Source organism: Brassica oleracea, chromosome C9 (genome assembly GCF_000695525.1).
Source record: "Brassica oleracea var. oleracea cultivar TO1000 chromosome C9, BOL, whole genome shotgun sequence".
Classification (NCBI taxonomy): Eukaryota; Viridiplantae; Streptophyta; class Magnoliopsida; order Brassicales; family Brassicaceae; genus Brassica; species Brassica oleracea.
In genome coordinates, this window is record NC_027756.1 from 48,854,737 (window position 1) to 48,875,878 (window position 21,142).

At 37.7% G+C, this 21,142-nt stretch overlaps 5 protein-coding genes across 10 annotated transcripts; 2 read left to right on the forward strand and 3 right to left on the reverse strand.

Moving 5' to 3' along the window:
* Nucleotides 1-799: 799 nt before the first annotated feature.
* Nucleotides 800-2,508, forward strand: LOC106313030 (pyrroline-5-carboxylate reductase). The gene is made up of 7 exons (XM_013750748.1): nt 800-1,034; nt 1,145-1,193; nt 1,319-1,410; nt 1,573-1,645; nt 1,729-1,849; nt 1,919-2,024; nt 2,147-2,508. The coding sequence occupies exons 1-7, from the start codon at nt 834-836 to the stop codon at nt 2,333-2,335; spliced, it is 831 nt and encodes a 276-aa protein (XP_013606202.1). The 5' UTR covers nt 800-833; the 3' UTR covers nt 2,336-2,508.
* A 152-nt stretch (nt 2,509-2,660) lies between these two features.
* Nucleotides 2,661-5,056, reverse strand: LOC106313029. Of its 3 annotated transcripts, XM_013750746.1 has the most exons (7): nt 4,872-5,056; nt 4,697-4,755; nt 4,151-4,409; nt 3,915-4,021; nt 3,688-3,820; nt 3,409-3,603; nt 2,961-3,302 (listed from the first exon to the last, which is right to left on the reverse strand). In XM_013750746.1, the coding sequence occupies exons 3-7, from the start codon at nt 4,394-4,396 to the stop codon at nt 2,961-2,963; spliced, it is 1,023 nt and encodes a 340-aa protein (XP_013606200.1). In that variant the 5' UTR covers nt 4,397-4,409; nt 4,697-4,755; nt 4,872-5,056. The 3 variants fall into 3 exon arrangements, with proteins under 3 accessions (XP_013606201.1, XP_013606200.1, XP_013606199.1); XM_013750745.1 differs by lacking the exon at nt 4,697-4,755 and having other exon boundaries at nt 4,872-5,052; XM_013750747.1 differs by lacking the exons at nt 4,697-4,755; nt 4,872-5,056 and having other exon boundaries at nt 2,661-3,302; nt 4,151-4,396.
* Nucleotides 5,057-6,795: 1,739 nt separating this feature from the next.
* Nucleotides 6,796-9,970, reverse strand: LOC106319166 (formate dehydrogenase, mitochondrial). Its single transcript, XM_013757415.1, has 5 exons — nt 9,759-9,970; nt 8,227-8,401; nt 7,609-8,149; nt 7,277-7,514; nt 6,796-7,125 (listed from the first exon to the last, which is right to left on the reverse strand). Exons 1-5 carry the CDS (start codon nt 9,831-9,833, stop codon nt 7,012-7,014), a joined length of 1,143 nt encoding a protein of 380 aa, XP_013612869.1. The 5' UTR covers nt 9,834-9,970; the 3' UTR covers nt 6,796-7,011.
* Nucleotides 9,971-10,238: 268 nt separating this feature from the next.
* Nucleotides 10,239-13,622, forward strand: LOC106318181 (pentatricopeptide repeat-containing protein At5g14770, mitochondrial). 2 transcript variants are annotated; one of them, XM_013756053.1, is made up of 2 exons: nt 10,239-13,152; nt 13,240-13,622. In XM_013756053.1, the coding sequence occupies exon 1, from the start codon at nt 10,365-10,367 to the stop codon at nt 13,149-13,151; it is 2,787 nt and encodes a 928-aa protein (XP_013611507.1). In that variant the 5' UTR covers nt 10,239-10,364; the 3' UTR covers nt 13,152; nt 13,240-13,622. The 2 variants fall into 2 exon arrangements, with proteins under 2 accessions (XP_013611507.1, XP_013611508.1); XM_013756054.1 differs by having other exon boundaries at nt 10,239-13,156; nt 13,240-13,330.
* Nucleotides 13,623-13,710: 88 nt separating this feature from the next.
* On the reverse strand, nt 13,711-17,242 carry LOC106318182 (L-aspartate oxidase, chloroplastic). 3 transcript variants are annotated; one of them, XM_013756055.1, is made up of 9 exons: nt 17,150-17,242; nt 16,962-17,027; nt 16,695-16,837; nt 16,096-16,450; nt 15,782-16,024; nt 15,640-15,699; nt 15,474-15,554; nt 14,984-15,045; nt 13,886-14,912 (listed from the first exon to the last, which is right to left on the reverse strand). In XM_013756055.1, the coding sequence occupies exons 3-9, from the start codon at nt 16,817-16,819 to the stop codon at nt 13,886-13,888; spliced, it is 1,953 nt and encodes a 650-aa protein (XP_013611509.1). In that variant the 5' UTR covers nt 16,820-16,837; nt 16,962-17,027; nt 17,150-17,242. The 3 variants fall into 3 exon arrangements, with proteins under 3 accessions (XP_013611510.1, XP_013611509.1, XP_013611511.1); XM_013756056.1 differs by having other exon boundaries at nt 13,711-14,912; nt 16,962-17,242; XM_013756057.1 differs by having other exon boundaries at nt 15,640-15,696; nt 16,962-17,242.
* Nucleotides 17,243-21,142: the final 3,900 nt, after the last annotated feature.

Sequence of the window (21,142 nt, forward strand, 5' to 3'; positions counted from 1 at the left end):
CATTATAATGTATCGGCTATTACCAGTGTTCTAAAAATCGGTCTATGCGGCGTCTAGGCGTCCGACTAGTCGGCAAAACGGGCATGAGCTAAATGATTTTTTTCAAACAGATTTTTTTAAAAATCGGTCTAGCTGTTCAAAAAATCAGTCATTATGCCCAGTGCCGGGTCTGGATACAAGTCCATCAAGCATTTGCTTGAAGGCCAAAGCCAAACAGTATAAAAATATTTTTGGGACCAATTTTCCTATTGATTAGGTAACATAGATGGTGCAAAAAGCTATTATTTGAGTCTCCTCCTTAGGCGCCCTGGGTTCGAGTGCTGATTAATGCTGTTTTGGGACAAAAAAAGCTTTTTCTCGCTTCTAGTCTGTCAAATGTCAGGCACGGCCCTGATTGCGCCTAAAAATTGGTCATTGCGTCTAAACAATAACCCTGTACAAAACGTCTAACCACCGCCTAGCGATATTTAGAACATTGGCTATACTCTTGTATATTTGACATGTCTAAATAATCCAGCGCTAATTTTTACATGGGGCCTTATCCTCGGAATATTATAACTTCAAGCCTGGGCTTTATAATTTCTGTTTGAAGGAAGAGTGAATTTAGGTTGCCGTGTCGTTTCTGGTTGGTACAGCATTTCATCGCTTTGTGATAAAACGCCGTGCTTTGTATAAGCGAGCCCGTTTACAAGAAGAGTGAATACTTTATTCTATCGGGCCTTAGCTAAAACCCCAAGGAGCCACGTGATCTGCACGTGCAGACTACAACACTGATTATTACCTGAACCAACAATAGTAAGATTTATCATCATTTAGAACCTAATTTTTTTGCGATGGAGACGCTTCCAATTTCCGCGGAGAGCTTCAAGGTAGGGTTCATCGGAGCTGGAAAGATGGCGGAGAGTATAGCTCGAGGAGTCGTTGCCTCCGGGATGCTTCCTCCGAATCGCATCTCAACCGCCGTTCACTCGAATCTGAATCGCCGTCAAGTCTTCGAGTCCTTTGGCGTCAATGTTTTCTCCAGTAGCGAAGAAGTAAGTAAATCTTCTTCTCTTTTACATTTCTCTATTCATAGGTAGTCTTAGATAGAGATTTGTCATTGGAGTAAAACCATGAACTGAGGGATTTTGAAATCTTTTGGCAGGTTGTTAGAGAAAGCGATGTTGTGATCTTCTCTGTGAAACCTCAAGTTGGTATGGTTTCTACATCTCAGTTTTATTCTCCATTGAATCATAATCGAATAGAATATAAAACAATTTGAGATCTATAATCCGTTGATCTGCGGAATTTACTTAAAGCTGTACCTTGTCTTATGCAGTTAAGAAGGCCATCACGGAAGTAAGGTCAACGCTCTCTAAGGATAAGGTTCTTGTTTCCGTTGCTGCGGGGATCAAGTTGAAAGATCTTCAGGTTGTCATCTTTGTAGATAAAGGAGTATACTTTTTCAGAGAAATGGTTCATCAGTCTTGAATCATAAGCTCTATGGTTCTATCACTACCCATCAGTGTTTGCATCTAACATGCTCCCTTTGAAACAAAATCTGAAAGATTTAATTTTTTGGTCTTTTGCTAGGAATGGTCTGGTCAAGATCGATTCATAAGGGTGATGCCTAATACACCAGCTGCAGTTGGTGAGGCAGCTTCAGGTAGTTTCTCCAAGAGTCCCTGTTTGTGGTTTATTACTATCAAATGCCTACTGATGATGAAGGTTATGTCTTGTGTGAAACAGTAATGAGCCTTGGAACAGCGGCAACGGAAGAAGACGGAGCACTTGTGACTAAGTTGTTTGGCTCTGTGGGGAAGATGTTCAAAGCTGATGAGAAAATGTTTGATGCTGTCACTGGTCTCAGGTACGTCACGGTTTCTGAATGTCTTAAGTTGTTCAAGTTACCATCTGAAAATTTTCAATCTTGTTACAGTGGAAGTGGACCAGCGTACATATTCTTAGCCATTGAAGCTTTAGCTGATGGAGGAGTAGCTGCTGGTTTACCCCGAGAACTTGCATTGGGTTTAGCTTCACAGACGGTCAGTCAGCTGACCCATAGGTCCCCCTACAGCTTCTTTAATCTTTTTTTTTCTGTTTGTCTTAATGTATAATAATAACCAAACCTAGAAAGAGAAGCCTGAGCTGTGTGTGTCTATGGCAGGTTCTTGGAGCTGCAACAATGGTGAGCAAAACGGGGAAGCATCCGGGTGTGTTGAAAGATGATGTTACTTCACCAGGCGGGACTACAATAGCCGGAGTTCATGAACTGGAGAAAGGTTCTTTCCGTGCAACACTTATGAATGCTGTTGTTGCTGCAGCTAATCGAAGCCGTGAACTCTCGCAGAGCTAAATTATATAAGAGAGTTAGTTGCATCTATTATTTCACCTCACAGATTCACCAAAATTAGAGGTTTTGATATTGCCTTGGTAGATGTGAAAACTATTTATCTGGTTCCTAGTTTGGTTCAGATCTCAGCTACTTTGTTACTGTTCTTATATCTAATAAAAACTTCATATGTCTCAGTGTTGGGTATTAATAACGGTGGAAACAGTAATAAACTGGATGAAGCACAATATATGACAACTAACCTTAAGCTTGCAAGGGACTAAGGCGGGTTGACTTGCCTAAACCAACAAGGAATATGCATATAACAAGTCAATAGAGGCTTGAATCGTCAAAGAAATCGACTAATTTGCATTTATTCAAAAGACTCGGACTATGTTACCAAATCTTGGTATAGAATATATATTCACATTAGACAAACATAGAAGAAGAAAGTCACTGAAGAAGACTGAAGAGAAAAGAAAAAAGCCAAGATTTTTTAATAACCAGTTTTCACTCTTTTTTTCCGGTCCATAATTTGCCAATTTGGTAGATCACGGCCAGAGAATACCATGTAACCGTATGATCCGTAGCAAACGGTTAAAGAAAGGAAAAATCCAAAAAGTAGTAGAGAAGGCTTTTATAGCTGTGATCAAGAAGATGAACCTGTAGTGACCAAACCCTCCCGAGCAGTCACTGCCACAACATTGGTGACACGAAGCACGGCTTGTGCGCTTAGAGCCGACAGCTTTGACTGGCAGAAGATTTCCCAAGTAATTGGCTCTGCCTCTGGGGTTTGCTCTTCCTCTTGCGATGGTGATGATGATGACGCAGTCTCGGGTTTGATGAGAGGATGAGCTTTTTCATACACGGTTTGAAGTTCAAGTAGGACGGTCCGTGCAGCCTCACGGGATTCAGGGAGCTGATCACTAAGCTGAGACGCGGCCGCTTGAACTAGTCTGTCGATTCCGTATTCTTTAATACCTTCAACGCCCTGGAATATGTATATCATAGCGCACGGAGTTGTTGGAATTGATACATAACAAGTGATGTGTTTGTAAGAGATATATCTTTAAAAAACAGAGTTGAGCTTGTATTACCAATCGAGGAACACTTCGGGAAAAGCATAATGATGCTTTTGCACGGATCCGAGGATTCCTGTTCTTGAGACAAGGTTGCAGCTTTGGTAACAGCAGAGTTGGGGAAACATATTTGGTAATTGATATTAACGCTTTGTCTGCTGCCTCGCAGACAAACCTTTTGTCTTGGGATGATTTGAGGAGGAGTTGAGTAAGCTGAGAGTATAGTGTATGAAACATTATCAGAACAAGTAAAGTTCCATCAACGTATACACAGTGAACGAGTAAAAATAGAGTTACCAGAGAATCCAATAGGTCTGTAATATGGTCGTTATATGCACTGAAGATGTCTGCAGATGTCATGCATGCGGTTTTACACACGGCGCTTCTAGGATTCTTCAGTGATTTCACGACGAGAGGGATCACTTTTTCGCTGTTAAGGTGATATCACCGTGAGAGTTCAATTTTTCAATCTAATTTAAAGAGATAATAAAGTCATAGGCATCAGTATAGAGAACATGGCTTACAGTATATGCAGCATTGCTTCCTTGTGGAATATGGAAAGGCGACGAACATTATTAAGAGCGTCACAGACTGATACCCAATCCTTGGAGTCAAGACCAGCTAGAACCGACTGAAGAAAAAAAAAAGAGACCAAACTGATAATCATATTTCCAATCTCTATGTAGATGTATATCATCATAGTTATGGACAAATGGTTGTAATGATGCTAATGGGATTTAATACAATCATAAAATGTAACCTTGAGAACAGCAACAGCATCTTCAACATCATTCAAGTTCTCGGATTCAATATATTCAACTTCCACGGTAGCTTTCTCTCCCTCGGGTTTCTCTGTTTCTACAACAAGAGAGCTTGGTAATGGTTTATCTTCAGATTTTCCATTCATTTTCCCAACGCAAGGCGTATTAGTTAAGCTTGCTTTATATTCACTCATCTTCTCAGTTACAGGAAGAGTACTCAAATCTTGTAAAGTATTAGCGGCCATACGTGAAAGTTACCTGCGTGAAAGAATTGTAAATAAGCCAACCAACGAAAACAAAAATAACTGTGATTCGACAGCAAGAATAAAGGCTATGAATGATCAAGTAGTTGAAGAAACAAAAGCATATTAAGAAGAAACTATTATCCTATGGAGAAAAGTAGAGAATCTGAGTAACTCTATCTACTAGTCAACTTCACAGACTATTGAACTAAGATCGAAGCGCATAGATCTACATTTCGAACTCGAGATCTTCTAAGCAATTTTAACAATCACATCAAACAAAAAAAAAAAACAGGATCTCACTCGATACACTCTCCGAAGATCTCAAACAAGTCCTCGCGATTCCAAATCCTACAAGTTTTCTGATTCCAGAGATCAAAACTAGATGAAACGTACGCAATGTGAAGTGAATATCTACCTACGCCAGTTCTAAGTTGCATTATGAGTTTACGGAAAAAATGGGGACAGATAAATTTACCGGCGAATCAAGCAGTGGCATCAAGAGGTAGCAGCCTCTGAGTAACAAAGGCGAAATCTAAATTTAAGGAAATGAAATTTGAACTGCGAGAAAACGAGTGAGAAAGACTCTTTTTTATTTGTTGAAGACGACTAGTTATTAACCGGCGATGTACTTTCACGAGTCGTATTCAGATAGTGTGCTTCTAAGCGACGTCGTATTCGTACAGTGTGGCTTGATACGGTGTCGTGTATAAGTTTAAGTGATTGCCTCTCGGTTGAAATTAATGTTTTTTTTTTCTGCTAATCTGATCTGATCTGATCACATATATTTATTCCCCAAAATATTCTCTTGACTGAATCTATTATTTCCATATAAAAATTCACTTTCTTTGTTTGGTTGATTTTATTTTATTCTTTAGCGATTATTATGTTACATTTTGTTTGATGATTATATTTTTTTGATAATGACATTCCAGCGCCAAAAACATCCTCGTCAACTGTCGACTAGTCGCTGTGAATCTACTAAACTTAAGTATAATCTCTTATAAATGATTTCTTCTACCAATGTTTTGTAAATATTTCCCTTGTTTTATGAATGTTGATAACGATGACTTTAAATGTCTACATTTTTTGGTGCACAGACAAAAAAAAAGCGGATGATCTAAGAGCATTGAATCAATATTGTGTAAGAACTAAATTCAAATCTGGTCAGAACCGTATAATAACCAACTTGAAGAATTTGGGTTTTGAGTAGTGAAAAATAATGTGGTCTTAAGTTTAAGTTGATAAAGAAAAGGTTTGTATGTAGCAAAGTTTCAAAGTCTTGTATCTAAGTTATCAAATACACAATGATGATGAGAAAATCAAAAGCATTTCTTTACTCAACATTTTCTGATTCAATCATTAGAGACTTTTAACTTATTATATGTTTAGTTCGTTTAATGATTGTGCATATCTTTTAATAAAAAAAATGTCAACATTCCGGTTGAGTTATGATTCAAAACATGTCTTGCAGAGAAATTACAAATGACAGATTGAATGATTATCATCCATCCCACTCTCTTCTCCAATCAAGAGAAAATGAAAAACAATATACATCTTAGTTTTAATACCCATAATAATGATTGATATAGTTGTCGAGAAAATTAAATATTGGTACAAACATGGATGACCCACGCTCTACAACATGATTATACAAATGTTATCGTAATGGTTTAGTTGGATCAGCGTCGGTGTGAGTGTGCCTAACCAGAAGTGGGTCGACCCGGTTTCCTTTCCGGTTTTACATTACCAAAATACTTAAACCGGCACTCAGTCGATCTATACTATTAAATCATGATCCTATTGTCCTTTCTATTTTATCGTGCCATTTCTTTACTAACATTGCATATTTCATTAAGCGCAATCAGGTAATATTAATAACACATCTATATTGGACCATTTTTTCGGATCAAACCCACTGTCCACATCAGATCTCTCTTGGACCATTTGGGCCGATTAAGAAATCAGATCCAATTCTCATATTTTTTTTTCATTTGGGCCTTTGAGTCCAAGTTCAAATAATTTTTTTCAACCATTCTTAATTATTTTTTTTTCTTTTCTTAGTATAATTTAAACATTCATAAAAAAATTGATTTTTTCATTGAAAAGTATAAATCTTTATTAAAAATATATAATTATTTTTATTAAAAAATTAACCACATAATAAAATTAATTTATCAGACTTATACTAACTTAATTTATTAAAAAAATAAAATTTATTTTTTTAAACATAAATAGTCATTTAAAATGAAACACGATAAAGAAAGATAAAAAGTTTAAATCTTTTATAAAATAAAAGACAAAAATATGAAATATGACATTTACTAAATATTTTAACCATCGAAAAAAAAATAAACTCGGGAGTCAAAATCTAGTTAGGCTCTTAAACCAGTTTCACCAAATCTCGGTTCATCTCTCAAAGATCAAATATAACATATGAATCATTGATAGACTCAAAGATAAATGTCACGAAATAGCAACGTTACATACATGTCTTGTCGGTTTACTACAACGTTTTCAAATGAACAAAGCACAAAACGTTGATAATTTATTTAATTTAACCGTCTGCTTTTGCCCTTTGGAGACAAGACTTGATAGTGCTGAAAGTTGAAACAAGCTTACCTGTATTGAGGAGCAAGCTCACCATCCTTAACGATGTAGTTCTGAGCAGGGAAGTCCTCTCCCTTGAAATATTTCTCCAACATGTCTTTTGTCCCCGCCGCATATCGTAGCTGATTAGGACCAAAGTAGCAAAAATATACCATTGTTATATATTCAAAGCCCAAGACTCTTGTAGATTAGTAGTGAGTTAGTGACCAAACGACATGTACAAAAATATACCATTGTTATATATAGCATATATGATTCGTTAAGAAATATTACCTGTGCATCAATGGTGGTGCCGGAGATGTGAGGAGTCATCGCTTGGTTCGGCATGTAACGCCATGGATGATCCTTAGGAGCTGGCTGCGGGTCCCACACGTCTCCGCTGTATCCTCCGATGTGTCCGCTCTCCACCGCCTCCACCACCGCTTGCCTATCCATGATGGCTCCTCTCGCGTTGTTTACAATCAAAACGCCTTTCTTCATTTTCCCTATCATCTCTTTATTGAACATCCCTCTGCATGAAACAAGTAAACAAGAACCCATTCGGTCATATCACAACGCACAAACTCTAACTCGTGTGTTGTTAATAAGCATCGTACTTAACTTACCTTGTCTTCTCAGTGAGAGGAGTGTTGACGACTACAACATCGCATTTAGGAAGCATCTCATCAAGACTCTCAACATACTTAGCACCAGTTTCCTTCTCCATCTCCGGTCCCATCTGAAGCCTGTCATGGTACAACAAGTTGCACCCAAACGGCTTCAACCGCTGTAGCAGTAGCTTCCCGATTCTACCAGCTCCTACCGTTCCCACCGTCTTGCCTTCCAGATCGTACGCTCTATAAGCAATCCCAGCCACGTTCCACTCTCCATTGACGACTTGGTTGTACCCCGGAACGAAGTTGCGCATGAGGATCAGGATCCTCATGAGCTCGTCCTCAGCCACGGAGACAACGTTGCTTCCCGTGACTTCAGCCACGGTCAGTCCAGCAGCCGCAGCTGCCTGCAGATCGATGTGGTCGGATCCAATCCCGGCTGTGAGGAGAAGCTGAAGGTTCTTGGCCTTCTTGATTCTCTCGGCGGTGACGTAAGCTGGGTGGAAGGGGGTGGATATTAGGACGTGAAGGTCAGGGATATGCTTCTCGAGCTCTGCCAATCATATAAGAATTAGCATAAGCGACACCAAATATGGAGTTTTTGTATAATATAGTTGTATGAATACTTACCGCAGTCTGGACCTTCTTTGTCGTCAGTGACGATGTAGTGATGACCTTGTGATTCAAGCCAGTTGCGGATTCCTAAAGCGTTCTCGACGCAGCCAAGGAAGTTAGGATTCTTTGAAGCGTATTCGTTGGCCTTGTAGAAAACTCCAACAATCTTTTTGCTATCTCCAGAAGAAGCCTGTTTAAATCAGCCAGTTCAGAAAGCTTGTAACATGTATTCTCTCTCAATGTATAAAAACCAGTGTTTTTAAAACTGGACCGGCTAGCGGACCGGAAATTTTTTGGGTCATGGATTATTGTGGCTCAACCGGGTCTGAACCGGGTTCGATCGGGTTTAATTAGATTAAACTAAATTTAATAATATTTATAAATAATATGCATATTCTTAAAATAATAGATCATATCATATAAAATGTTTAAATAGCCATAATATGTAGAAAAACATAAAAATAACAATTAAAATCTAAAATTAATATGAAAAACACTTTCAAACTTTATTTGCAGACCTAATCACTCTAATTCTTCATCGCGTTTTTAAAAAAAAAATTATATACACATTAGGTAAAAATTATATTTTGAAATACAAATTTCACAAACCTAAATGCTTCAATTATTTAAAGTCTTCAAAACAAGTGATCATGAAATAAAATTTAAACAAAGTGAGAAGTAGACAAAACCAATATCTCGACGTGAATATTAAACTTTGTGAATTTTGTAATTTATGGGTTGTAGAGACTACAAAAGAAAAAAGACGATACTTTATTAATCTTTAATAAATTTTTTTTTTATTAAAAGGAAGAAAAATTAGTTGTTTTATTAACAAAATTTTTTGGTTTATATACAAACCGGATTTTGGCCGGTTCATTGGGTTGCCGGTTCCCGAGTTTTTTACGGTTCGATAGGGGTTTTTAACTGGTTCAATTTTAGTTGGGTTTTAGCATCAACCCAACCCAGATTATTTTTGGTTCATGGTTCAACCCGGTACGACCGCCGGTTCGGTCCGGTTTTAAAAACACTGATAAAAACTCTAAAGCATCAAAGAGAGACCAGTCAATTAATAAATTAACCAAGCCCAAACCCTTAATAAGATGGGTTAGAGGCCCAAACCCTTAAGATTGAAAAAATTCAAACATCGTGCCGTCTATCAATTTCAAGAAAGAGACACCTTGTAGTTTTTTTTCATTTACAATGAAATCTAACTGGCTAATCTAACCGGACCGGACAGTTGTACTTTTCCTACAGTCCTGCACGGGTCTCTGATTCATATCCCTAACAACACGGGTTCTTTAACGCTAACTAATCAATTTTAGTGAAATCGTAGATCTGAAAACCTTAATGACATACACAGAGCCGTCTTCAACAAACGAACACAAAAAAAAAAAGAGAGCCTAAATCAAAGCAAGTTCACCAGCACAGAAAACACTGAGAAAACTGCAAAGTAATGTACGATTGAGCACAAGCCCAACTTATAACACTTAATAGCATCAGAAACCGTGAAAGAACAACAAAAAAAGAAGAGATCTAACGGTTCGTACATGAAATTTTCTGGCGAGATAACCAGTAGAAGAAGAGGAAACGCAGGAGGCTCTAATGACTCTTCGCATCGCCATATTCTCTCAGTAGATCCGAGCTCAAAGGAAGGAGATTTTATCACTTCGCTACTTCCTGTCGATATTTTTGTGGAACCACTACTCGGAGAAGACGAAGAAGAAGAAGAGAGAGTATATATTTAGTACATGAAGATGAAAGTTCACTCACGCACCTGACCCAAATTCTATTCGTCTCTATCTAGTACGCCACGTGGCAAATTATAGAGATCCGACGGCTCCCGGTGTATTATTGCTGGATTGTGTTTAGGATAAGTGTTAAAGAATCGTATTTTTGATTTTGATTAATAAGGTACGAAACTATTAAAGCCCATTAAAAGGCCCATCTAAAGGCCTGGTAACGGTTTTAGAGTGGTTTAGGACTCCTAAATGGTGCCGTTTTGGTTCTCGTCGTCTGAGGTTCGAAACTCTTTTTCTCAGTTGGTAGGGGAAACACAATGAGTCGTCGTCACTCGTCACAAGCCGACGCCATGAGACTTTGCAGGAGTCTCTGGAGAGCTTTGGAGATTTAGATGAACTCCAATCCTTCTGCTGATGATGATAAAGATTTGGAACAATCACACGGGAAAATACAGATTCTTTCTCTCGAAGTCCCGCTCTTTCTCGTCAATCAAACGACCCGATGAGAGCAGCCTCTTGATCTCAGCACGCAGATTCAACCCAGCCTCTTACGTCTCTCTATTCCACACTCTCTTCCGTCTCTACTTGAGATGCGGGAGGCTCTACGGTGCAGCAAGGACGCTCTCCGCGATGTGCACCTTCGGGTTCCCTCCCGATTCGCGTCTCTGGAACAGTCTACTCCACCATTTCAATTTCAAATGTGTAGTACCTCACCACAAGGTATCGTTAATCTACAGCAAGATGATAACTTTCGGTGTTCCACCTGATGTCTTTGCCCTCAATTCGTTGATTCATTCGTTCTGCAAAGCGGGTCGATTGAGATTAGCTGTTAGTTTACTTAGAAATAGAGTAGTCAGGGTCGATACTGTTACTTACAACACTGTAATTCAAGGTTTATGCGAACACGGTTTGGCTGACGAGGCTTATGTCTTTCTCTCTGAGATGGTGAAGAGAGGTATATCGCCAGATACGGTTAGCTACAACACTCTGATCAACGGGTTTTGTAAAGTTGGAAACTTTGCTAGAGCTAAGTCCTTAGTCGACGAGATCGGTGAACTAAACCTAGTCACTCACACTATACTCATAAGCTCTTACTATAGCCTCCACGCCATCGAGGAAGCCTACAAGGACATGGTTATGAGCGGGTTTTACCCCAACGTTGTTACTTTTACCTCGATTATTAACCGGTTGTGTAAAGACGGGAAAGTGGTGGAAGCGGGGTTGCTACTGAGGGAAATGGAGGAGATGGGTATGTATCCGAACCGTGTAACTTATACTACTCTTGTTGATTCGTTGTTTAAAGGGGGATGTTGTGGGGATGCTTTGGCTCTCTACAGTCAGATGGTTGTGCGTGGGGTTCCTGTAGATTTAGTTGTGTATACTGTTTTGATGGATGGGTTGTTTAAGGCTGGGGAACGTAGGGAGGGTGAGAAAACGTTTGAGTTGCTTTTGGGAGATAATCAAGTTCCGAGTGTGGTTACTTATACGGCTTTGGTTGATGGTTTGTGCAAAGCGGGAGATTTAAGCGGTGCTGAGTCTGTAATAACGCAGATGTTGGAGAAGAGTGTATTTCCGAATGTTGTGACTTACTCTAGTATGATAAATGGCTATGTGAAGAGAGGGATGTTGGAAGAAGCTGTTACTGTTATGAGGAAAATGGAAGATCATAACATTGTGCCGAACTGTTTTACTTATGGTACAGTTATTGATGGCTTGTTTAAGGCAGGGGGACAAGAAGTGGCTATTCAAATGAGTAAGGAGATGAGGCTCATTGGGTTGGAGGAAAACAACTACGTACTTGATGCTCTGGTGAATCATTTGAAGAGAAGTGGTGGGGTTAAGGAAGTTAAGCGATTAGTCAAAGACATGGTAGCTAAAGGAGTGACACTTGATCGTATTAACTACACCTCTTTAATTGATGTGTTCTTCAAAGGAGGAGACGAAGAAGCTGCTCTAGCTTGGGCTGAAGAAATGCAAGAGAGAGGGATGCCATGGGATGTTGTTTCTTACAATGTCTTGATCAACGGGCTGTTAAAGGTTGGCAGAGTCGGAGCAGACTGGGCCTACAAAGGAATGAGAGAGAAGGGTATAGAACCAGATGTCGCTACATTTAACATAATGATGAGTTCACTACGAAGGCAAGGGAATCTCGAAGGTATCCTCAAGCTCTGGGATAAGATGAAGAGTCATAGAATCAAACCGAGTCTGATGAGTTGCAACATTGCTGTTGAAACGCTATGTGAACAGGGTGAGATGGAGGGAGCAATTGACATATTACATCAAATGATGGTTATGGAGATTCATCCTAACTTCACGACATACCGAATTTTTCTCGAGGCATCTTCAAAGCATAAAAGAGCTGACGTGATATTCAAAACGCACGAGAAACTCCTGAGCTGTGGAGTTAACCTCAGTATTCAAGTCTACAATACTCTTATTGCAACTCTGTGCAAACTAGGTATGACGAAAAAGGCAGCTATGGTGATGGAGGATATGAAGGAGAGAGGCTTTGTTCCCGATACCGTGACGTTCAATGCCCTTATGCAAGGGTACTTTGTTGGCAGTCATATAGGAAAAGCTCTTTCGACATATACAGTTATGTTGGAAGCAGGAGTATCCCCCAATGTTGCAACCTATAACACTATAATAAGAGGTCTCTCTGACGCTGGGCTAATCAAAGAGGTGGAGAAATGGCTGAGTGAGATGAAGAGCAGAGGCATGCGTCCTGATGATTTTACATACAACGCTTTAATCTCTGGTCAAGCTAAGATGGGGAATAAGAAAGAAAGCATGACGCTGTACTGTGAGATGATCGCTAATGGGTTGGTACCGAGAACCAGCACTTATAACGTGCTTATCAGCGAGTTTGTTAGAGTTGGGAAGATGCCACAGGCGAGAGAGCTGATGAAGGAGATGGGTAAGAGAAGAGTGAGCCCTAACACTTCGACTTATTGCACTATGATAACTGGTTTGTGCAAACTTTGCACTCATCCGGAAGTTGAATGGAATAGAAAAGCAATGTACTTGGCAGAGGCAAAAGGGTTGTTAAAGGAGATGATTGAGGACAAGGGATATATTCCGTGTAATCAGACTGTTTACTGGATAAGCGCTGCTTTCTCTAAGCCTGGAATGAAGGTTGACGCTGAGAGGTTCTTAAAGGAGTGTTACAAGAGAAAGAATGCTCGTTCCTCAGATTCGTGAAGTGGGTAAATTTTGTTTTGTATTTCTCGTCCTAGTCTCGCTCCAAGATTCAGTTGCAACTATACTCAAATGTTTCATTTTCTCTCAGATAAGCAGATTTGGCTCCAAACAGGACATCTATTGTGATTTCACAACTGGGGTTGGTGCTGGTGAGATTATGGCGCATCACCAAACTGCACGAGCCAGAACTGTTTCCTGAGAATATCCTTTGAATTTCATTGTAGCAAAACGGCATGGCGGCTGCTGAATAGGCAGGACTATTGATCTAAGCTGGTTTCTAGATGGAACTAGTGAGTTGTGAAGCGGCATTAATAGATTTGCCTCAATGCAGCTTACTCAGGCCAAACAGGACGGACTAAGTTCATGTTTGGTCTTTTAATGGAAGCCATACCAAAGCTTGGACCTTGGTATTTTCCACAGGAGAAGGATGGAAGCTTCTGAAATGGTTTTACTTTGAAGAAAGAAACTGAGGTTATGGAGTCAGTGAACACAAGACTGTTCTCAATCCTACTCGTTGCTTGGAAAATCTACATTGCACTAATGTTTCTTTTTGCTCAGAAAATCATCAATAAACCAAAGTGATATGAATTATCACAATAATTGATATCTCAGATGAATAATTATTTTCATTTGTTTAACAGTGTTGTCGGAATCAGAGATTTTTTTCTTTTGAATCCCAAAATTTTTCAAAATAATAATATAAGAATCAGAAAGTATTGGCTTCAAATATAACTTCATATAAGAGAGGTGCTGCTTATGTTCTGTAGCTGCCTTGAGCTCCAGCTAGCTGTTGTAGGAGAAGACGGGAGAATAATCGTCGGAATACGCTTGCTCTCCTCCACAAACGGAAAGTCCGTCGTGTAATGAAGACCGCGGCTCTCATGTCTCGCCAACGCACTGCTCACAACAAGCTTAGCGCAGCAGAACAAGTTTCTCATCTCACAAGCCTCAAGAGCCACCACCGTCTGCTCCCATCCATGTTCAAACAAGAACGTTTCCCATTTCGCTTCCAGCTCCGCTATCTTCCTCTCAGCAGTGTTAAGCCTAGTGGTTGACCTGACGATACCAACGTACTTCCACATCACTCCCTGAAGCTCTCTCCTCACTTCTCTGGTCAACGCTAGAATCTTTGATATAACATCCTCTCCTGGCGATCTAGCTGTAGCAACAACAGGCCTCGTCCACTTCTCCGATGCGGTTAAATCAAGTCTCGTGGACTTCATGAGCTCGGTGGAAGGCTGAACAGCGCGTCTCGCGAAAACCAGAGCTTCTAGAAGCGAGTTGCTAGCGAGCCGGTTCGCCCCGTGGAGACCGGTACACGCCACTTCACCCGCCACAAACAATCCTATCACATTGGTTTCGCCTTGCAAACCAGCGCGGACGCCTCCACACATGTAATGCGCCGCGGGGACAACGGGGATAGGCTGACGCGTGATGTCGAGACCGTGTTTAAGACACTCGGAAGCTATGTTGGGGAAATGAGCGAGGATCTTTTCCCTCGGCTTGTGGCTTATGTCGAGCAACACGTACTTCTCTTTCCGTTTCTTGAGCTGGTCGTCGATGCTTCTAGCGACCACGTCTCTTGGAGCTAGCTCGGCTCGCTCGTCGTAGACGGGCATGAACCGCTCCATTGCTAGGTTGTAGAGGATGCCGCCGTCTCCTCTCACGGCTTCGGTGATGAGGAAGGCGTTTTCTCTGGCGGTTTGTGGTTTGATGGGAAGACCTTCGTCGGCTAAAGCAGTGGGATGAAACTGCACAAATCTACCAAAAGACAAAACATAAGTTCCATTGTCAACAAGTTTAGTTCAAACTCTTTTAGGTGGTTTACTTACTCCATGTTTGAGATCACAGCTTGAGCTCGATGAGCCATAGCCATGCCATCTCCAGTAGCCACCTATACAATAAAACATCATGATTGAAATCCATATAGTTTCGACAAATCTATATGTGAACCTAGTCATGGCATATTATCCGGAACCAAAAAAACCGAACCGAAAACCGAATAGATACCCCCGAATATTCAAAATTATTTTTTTATATATGTAAAAATATAATTTATAAAAAAATATTAAAAAAAACTAGAATTAGCCAAATAATTTAAACCCAAACTATTTATAATTCGGTTCCACTTTGGGTTTTATAAAAAAATAGAAACCCGACCCGAATCCGATCAAAAAAATGATTGGTTTCTAAATAGATTCAAAACACCTTAACCTGAATAGCCCGAAACCCAAATAACGTGAACCGACCTGAACCGAAAACCCCAAACCCATAAACACACAAGGTTGTTTTGTAACTAAAAGAGTCTAAAGACGATCTTACAAGAGGATTTGTGGTTGATGGATAGATATGACCAGCTCCCCCTGAAGCAAGCAATGTCACCTTCGATATAAAACGTACTACCTGAAGAAAACATAGCTTTTAGACATTACAATCTAAGCTACAAGGAGACTCTAATCAAACCTAAAGAGACAAAATCTTTAATTACCTCATTTGTTTTGATATTCAAAGTGTCAACACCATGACAAACTGTGTCCAAACCATCCTGCTTTAGATATAAAAGATCTGATAAGCCAAATAGAATCAAAAGGGAATTCAGATCTTCAAAAGGTGTGTGAAGTGGATGGAACCTGAGAAGTGAGCAGATCGATTGCAAAATGGTGTTTGAAGACAGATATGTTTGGATCATTAAGCACAGCTTCAAGTAAAGCTCTCTCAATCTCTCTTCCCGTCATATCAGCTGCGTGAACGATCCTATGATGCGAGTGACCACCTTCTCTCGCCAAATGCAAGTTACCGTCCTCGCCATGATCAAACGATGCTCCCATCGCAATCAGCTCGCGAATCCTCTCAGGTCCTTCTGTACACACAACCTGAAAAAAATGGACATTCAGGACAATGCATAGATACATACATACATAATCAGAAGTAATAGTTAACTTACTCTGACGGTTTCTTCATCACAGAGATGAGCACCAGCGACCATAGTGTCCTGCATATGACTTTCGACAGAGTCCAAAGGGCATAACACAGCACTAACACCGCCTTGAGCATAGTTAGTGTTACTCTCGTGAGGCTCGTCTTTGGTGATCACTGCAACAGTGCCTTGCTTTGCAACTTCCAAAGCGTAGCGCAGACCCGCCACTCCACTGCCGATCACAGTGAAATCATAGTACTTCGTTGAAGACGATACTGCCCTGATACTTGTATTAATCTTTGAGCTCTCGTTAAAGGTGGAAACACCACGAGAGTAACAACCACATCTCTCTGCCTTTAGTGCCTTAGATACCCTACTCGACCTATGCACACAAAAGATTAGACAAGTTAGAGGTTTTGGAGCTATAGACAAATTTATTAAGGATTTATATATATATATATATATATATATATTTTTTTTTTTTAATAAATTTGGAGATGTAAATTCTTTTTTTTTTTTTTAAATTGGAGCAGCATAGACCAATGCTTCACTGGCCTATGCTCTAGACTATAGAAAATAAGATTGGATCTTTCATGAGCACATAGATTTGAAGTTTTTAGTTATACCAAGAGAGGTCTTTGAATGAATTTGCCCTGAAAGTAAAACCAGAACTCCATGAGTCATGCCCTCTGTAACCCTGTCCGGAAAGAAAGAGATCATGGATGTTTCCGACAGAGACATAAGCCGCCATTCCCGACCCTTATAGCTCCTACAACATGTCAGAAGAACACATCACCAAACAAAAACATCAAAGATCCTCACTTTATGCATAATTAAGGAACATAGAACGATAGATCACACAAAATTCGACAATGAACAAACGGGAATCTTACGGAGTCACGGGAAGCTGGAGACGAAGAAGAAGATGAAGAAGCCAAGTGTATGGGTGGAATTGAAATCTGGGAATTCAAGTAGATCAAGAGAAGAACGTGACTCGGACTCAAACCAATACAAAAAGACACGACCTTTAAGAAGAATGAGTTATGTTTTGTTTTGAAGGAAGAATGAAACGAACACGCACAATGTTCGTAGAGAGGTTTCTGGTCCTTGAAATTCGCGCCTTCCTTTGTCTCCCTTCGTTTTCCGCTTTCGGATCTAATTTTTATTGGCCTTTTTCTGATAAAATTCTGACCAAACATTTATATAATAGTAATAAATGATAATATTTTAGTCCGAATAATATGAATCTAACCATTTATGTCCATATATTTTGCCTAAATTATACTTTTTCATAATAATAAAACTAGGCATTTGAAGCACCAAAAAAGGTAATTTAGACCGAATGCATTTATTGGATGCATATTTTGTTTGTTTGATGCTAATATTGGTTCAACTATTTAAGGTAATTATTTACTGTAAACATTTGTTTTATAAAATTTCTCAACTTTCTTGTACAGAAATGCAAATAAATTAAGCCATTACCACCCCCTCCCCACAAATATGCAAGTCTAGTAGCCATAGTCATGATTATAAGAAACAAAGGTCTTTCAGGTATAATTATAAAAGACTATGACCAAAGATACATGATCTTACTTTATACATTTAAAAAAAAAACTAAATCTAAATATATTCTAACAACTTGTGTGGAACTTTTACATGTGTGTTGGTAATGCATTCACAAAGCATGGACCTTGTAAGTTGTAACTAGAATCGTGCAAAAGAGATAATCACTTTTCCATGAGTCATGGCCAAAGAGATCTCCAACGGCCATTTATATGCATTGTTTTTATTTTTATTAATATTTTGAGAAAAAAAAAGTGAGAGACTACATAGAATCTTTCTTCTTTTAAATCTTTTGACTATTGTTTTAAATTGATGGTTTAGGAATTTTCTAATTTGACAGCTGAATAATAGTTATAATAATAATAATATAAAAATACCCATTGCAAATTGTAGAGAAATGAAAAGTTGGCATTTGCTTGGCTATTATAAATGCTTTATTACCTCTTGTCTTTTGTTTTTTTCTTACAACACGTTCTTCTTTTATTGTTGGGTCGGCTTTGCTTCCTCTCAAGGCCTTTTGTTTACTTGCAAGACTTCTTAAGCCTATTGAGCTACTACTGATCTATTAGAGCATATACATTGGTCATAGTCTCCCATAAAAAAACTTAAAAGTATATAATACTAGGATCGGTCCGTCCTACAGGCAGGATACACTTTAATTTTGATCTAGGTTATTAAGTTTTGTACGATTTGTGGTTTGTGTGTTACGTTTGCATTTGTAAAAGATGTGTATGATAATGATTTTTGTCTTTTAAAAAGTTTTAGGTGAGAAATGATTATATGTGATAAGACATATTTTGTTTGTTTACGATTATTGTTTATTTGTCCAAAAAAATATTGTTTTTTGTGTATGTTATAAGAGTGATTACTCTTTTTTTATGTTGAAAATGGTGATTATTTTAAATTGTATTTTTTATTAAGAATATTATATCGTCCGCGAAAAATATAGTAAAGTTTTAGGTGAGAAATGATTATATGTGAAAAAAATATATTTTGTTTGTTTACGATTATTGTTTATTTGTCCAAAAAAATATTGTTTTTTGTGTATGTTATAAGAGTGATTACTCTTTTTTTATGTTGAAAATGGTGATTATTTTAAATTGTATTTTTTATTAAGAATATTATATCGTCCGCGAAAAATAAAGCAAAGCTAATCAAAATAAGAAAACATTAAATAATGTTTATTGGATGAAAGCTTTCCTTTTTATAGCTATCCACAGACTTGTAGAGAGGCAAGATACATTGCATAACAAATCGTGTTTAGAGTGGGTTGAAGGAGTTTAGAATGTCGTTATTGGCAACGATATGCATTTGTTACGGTGTCGAGGAGAAGATACATATACAAAACTACACGAAGGCTGCTCAATCCAAAGATTCATCATGATCCAGAGTCTCACATAACCCTCATGAAAACACCATTGTCGATTTAGCTAGTCAGAGATCGAAGAACATTATGAACCCTAGATGCCGAAGATAATTCTTGAAGGATTTTTAACAGCCAAAATAAAGACAGGGCAGTCCTAACAATATTAAACGTGAATGTTTGTATAGAAACGAAACCAAACACAATTAAACTCGAGTAGAGGCTTATCAATGAAATCGTGATAGTCCAAGTTGAAACCAACAATTTTTAAATGAATCGACAACCTAGCATCACAAGGATTAAGGAAACAATACTCTAATTAACTCTAGGGTATAACCCATCCGACAGGCGGGTAAGCAATATTCTTGTTCTTTAGCAATATTCTTGTTTTTTCCAATTTGGAAATAATATTATTTCGCTAGCTTATTCTTTTTACTTTATTATATATATTTTGTTCGTCAAACAATCTTCATAAATATGTAATTTATTTTTATTTCAAAATTTATGCCACTTTAGTTATATCAATTAAGTAAAATATTTTTTTTAAACACAAAATTATGGTTTATTTCTTATTCGTGTACAATTATTTTCTCAATCAATTGGTATTATCATTTTCTGGTTTTTCTTAAATTTGATTTAGAAAATTTAAGATAAAAATTGATTCACTGTAATAAATTAAACATCATAAATAGCATTTTTAGTTACTATTTAAATATATTTGTATGTTTCCTTATTTTATGGTCATGTAACCCGCGTAATCTAAATACCTGATTATAATTTTTTGAGTAAATGCTACTGATTAATTTTTATAAAATAGTGAATGATTTTTAATTTGTTCTATTAAATTTTATATTTGATTTTTTAAACATTAAATGTATTATATCTGTAACTATAATCATTTATAGTCGAAAAGAAAGTTTTATTTTGTAATTATGAGATATTTGGGTATTATTAGAAATTATTTTGTACATGAAATATCAGAAAGTAGATTCTTATTGCAATTTGTTGTTACTAACTTGTTATATATTTAAAATAATTTATTATAATCATTTATAGCTGAAAAAAAAAATTATTTTGTAACCATTAGATATTTTGGTATTATTTGAAATTCTTGTATATTAATCTATTAATATAAAGAACAGTTTATTCTTTTTTCCTTAGCATCAATGTTGTGTATATCAAGAGCATCATGCTTTTTTTTTAGTTCAAATCAAGAGCATCATGCCTTTTTTTTTTGTAGTTCAAATCAAGAGCATCATGCCTTGCTCGGTGTTTCTCAAAACAACTGTACTTAACTTTTTTTTCTCTGAAAAAAACCATTGCCACTAACTTAACAAATCCAATTCACATTGCTAAAGGTTAACGATTCATATTATTCACCACAATCCGCATCCGTTGTCTACATTCTCTAGCGCATTCATCTCCTTTCATTGCAAATATCTTCATACACGCCAACCTGTACCGTACAAATTAACTGGATTTCACCCCTGAAAGATCAAATACCTGTAATTGTATACCACCATGAGCTCACACAGCAAGTACAACTCTTATGAAATCAAGGTACAAAAATCCAATAATAAAGTTTCTTACTTTTCATGATAAAAAACGTTATAACCTTGTTTAAGTACCCGGAATTTTTTTAATACGGAAATCTAAATCTTCAGAGCCAAAACAATGTATAACTTCTACAAATTATAATTAAAAAAAAAGACAGAAGATTTGATCATGATAGAACAATAAGAATCTCGTATCTCTCAAACCCACACAGATTCTACTTGTGCATATATTTTAAGTGATTCCATTCAACCCAAATCCGATAAAGTAGATATAGATCCTCTGCATATAAGTAAGAAGTAACGACACAAAGTAAGGTGAGCTCAAAAGTTACAATCTTTAATATCTGATACAAAAAAAGAAGAAAAACAATAGACACACACCTGTTTGTTGAAGACTCTCATTAGGAACATAACCAAATTAAGGATCGAGAAGAATGAAATGATGAATTTTACGGAAAAAAACTTACATATATATAGCTACAGATTCTGATCATGGAAGAAATGAGATAATGTATTGAATGACAGACCATGTGAGGAGTGGGAAATGGAGTTAATTAAAGTATAAATGAAAATAATTGAATGCAATCAAGTT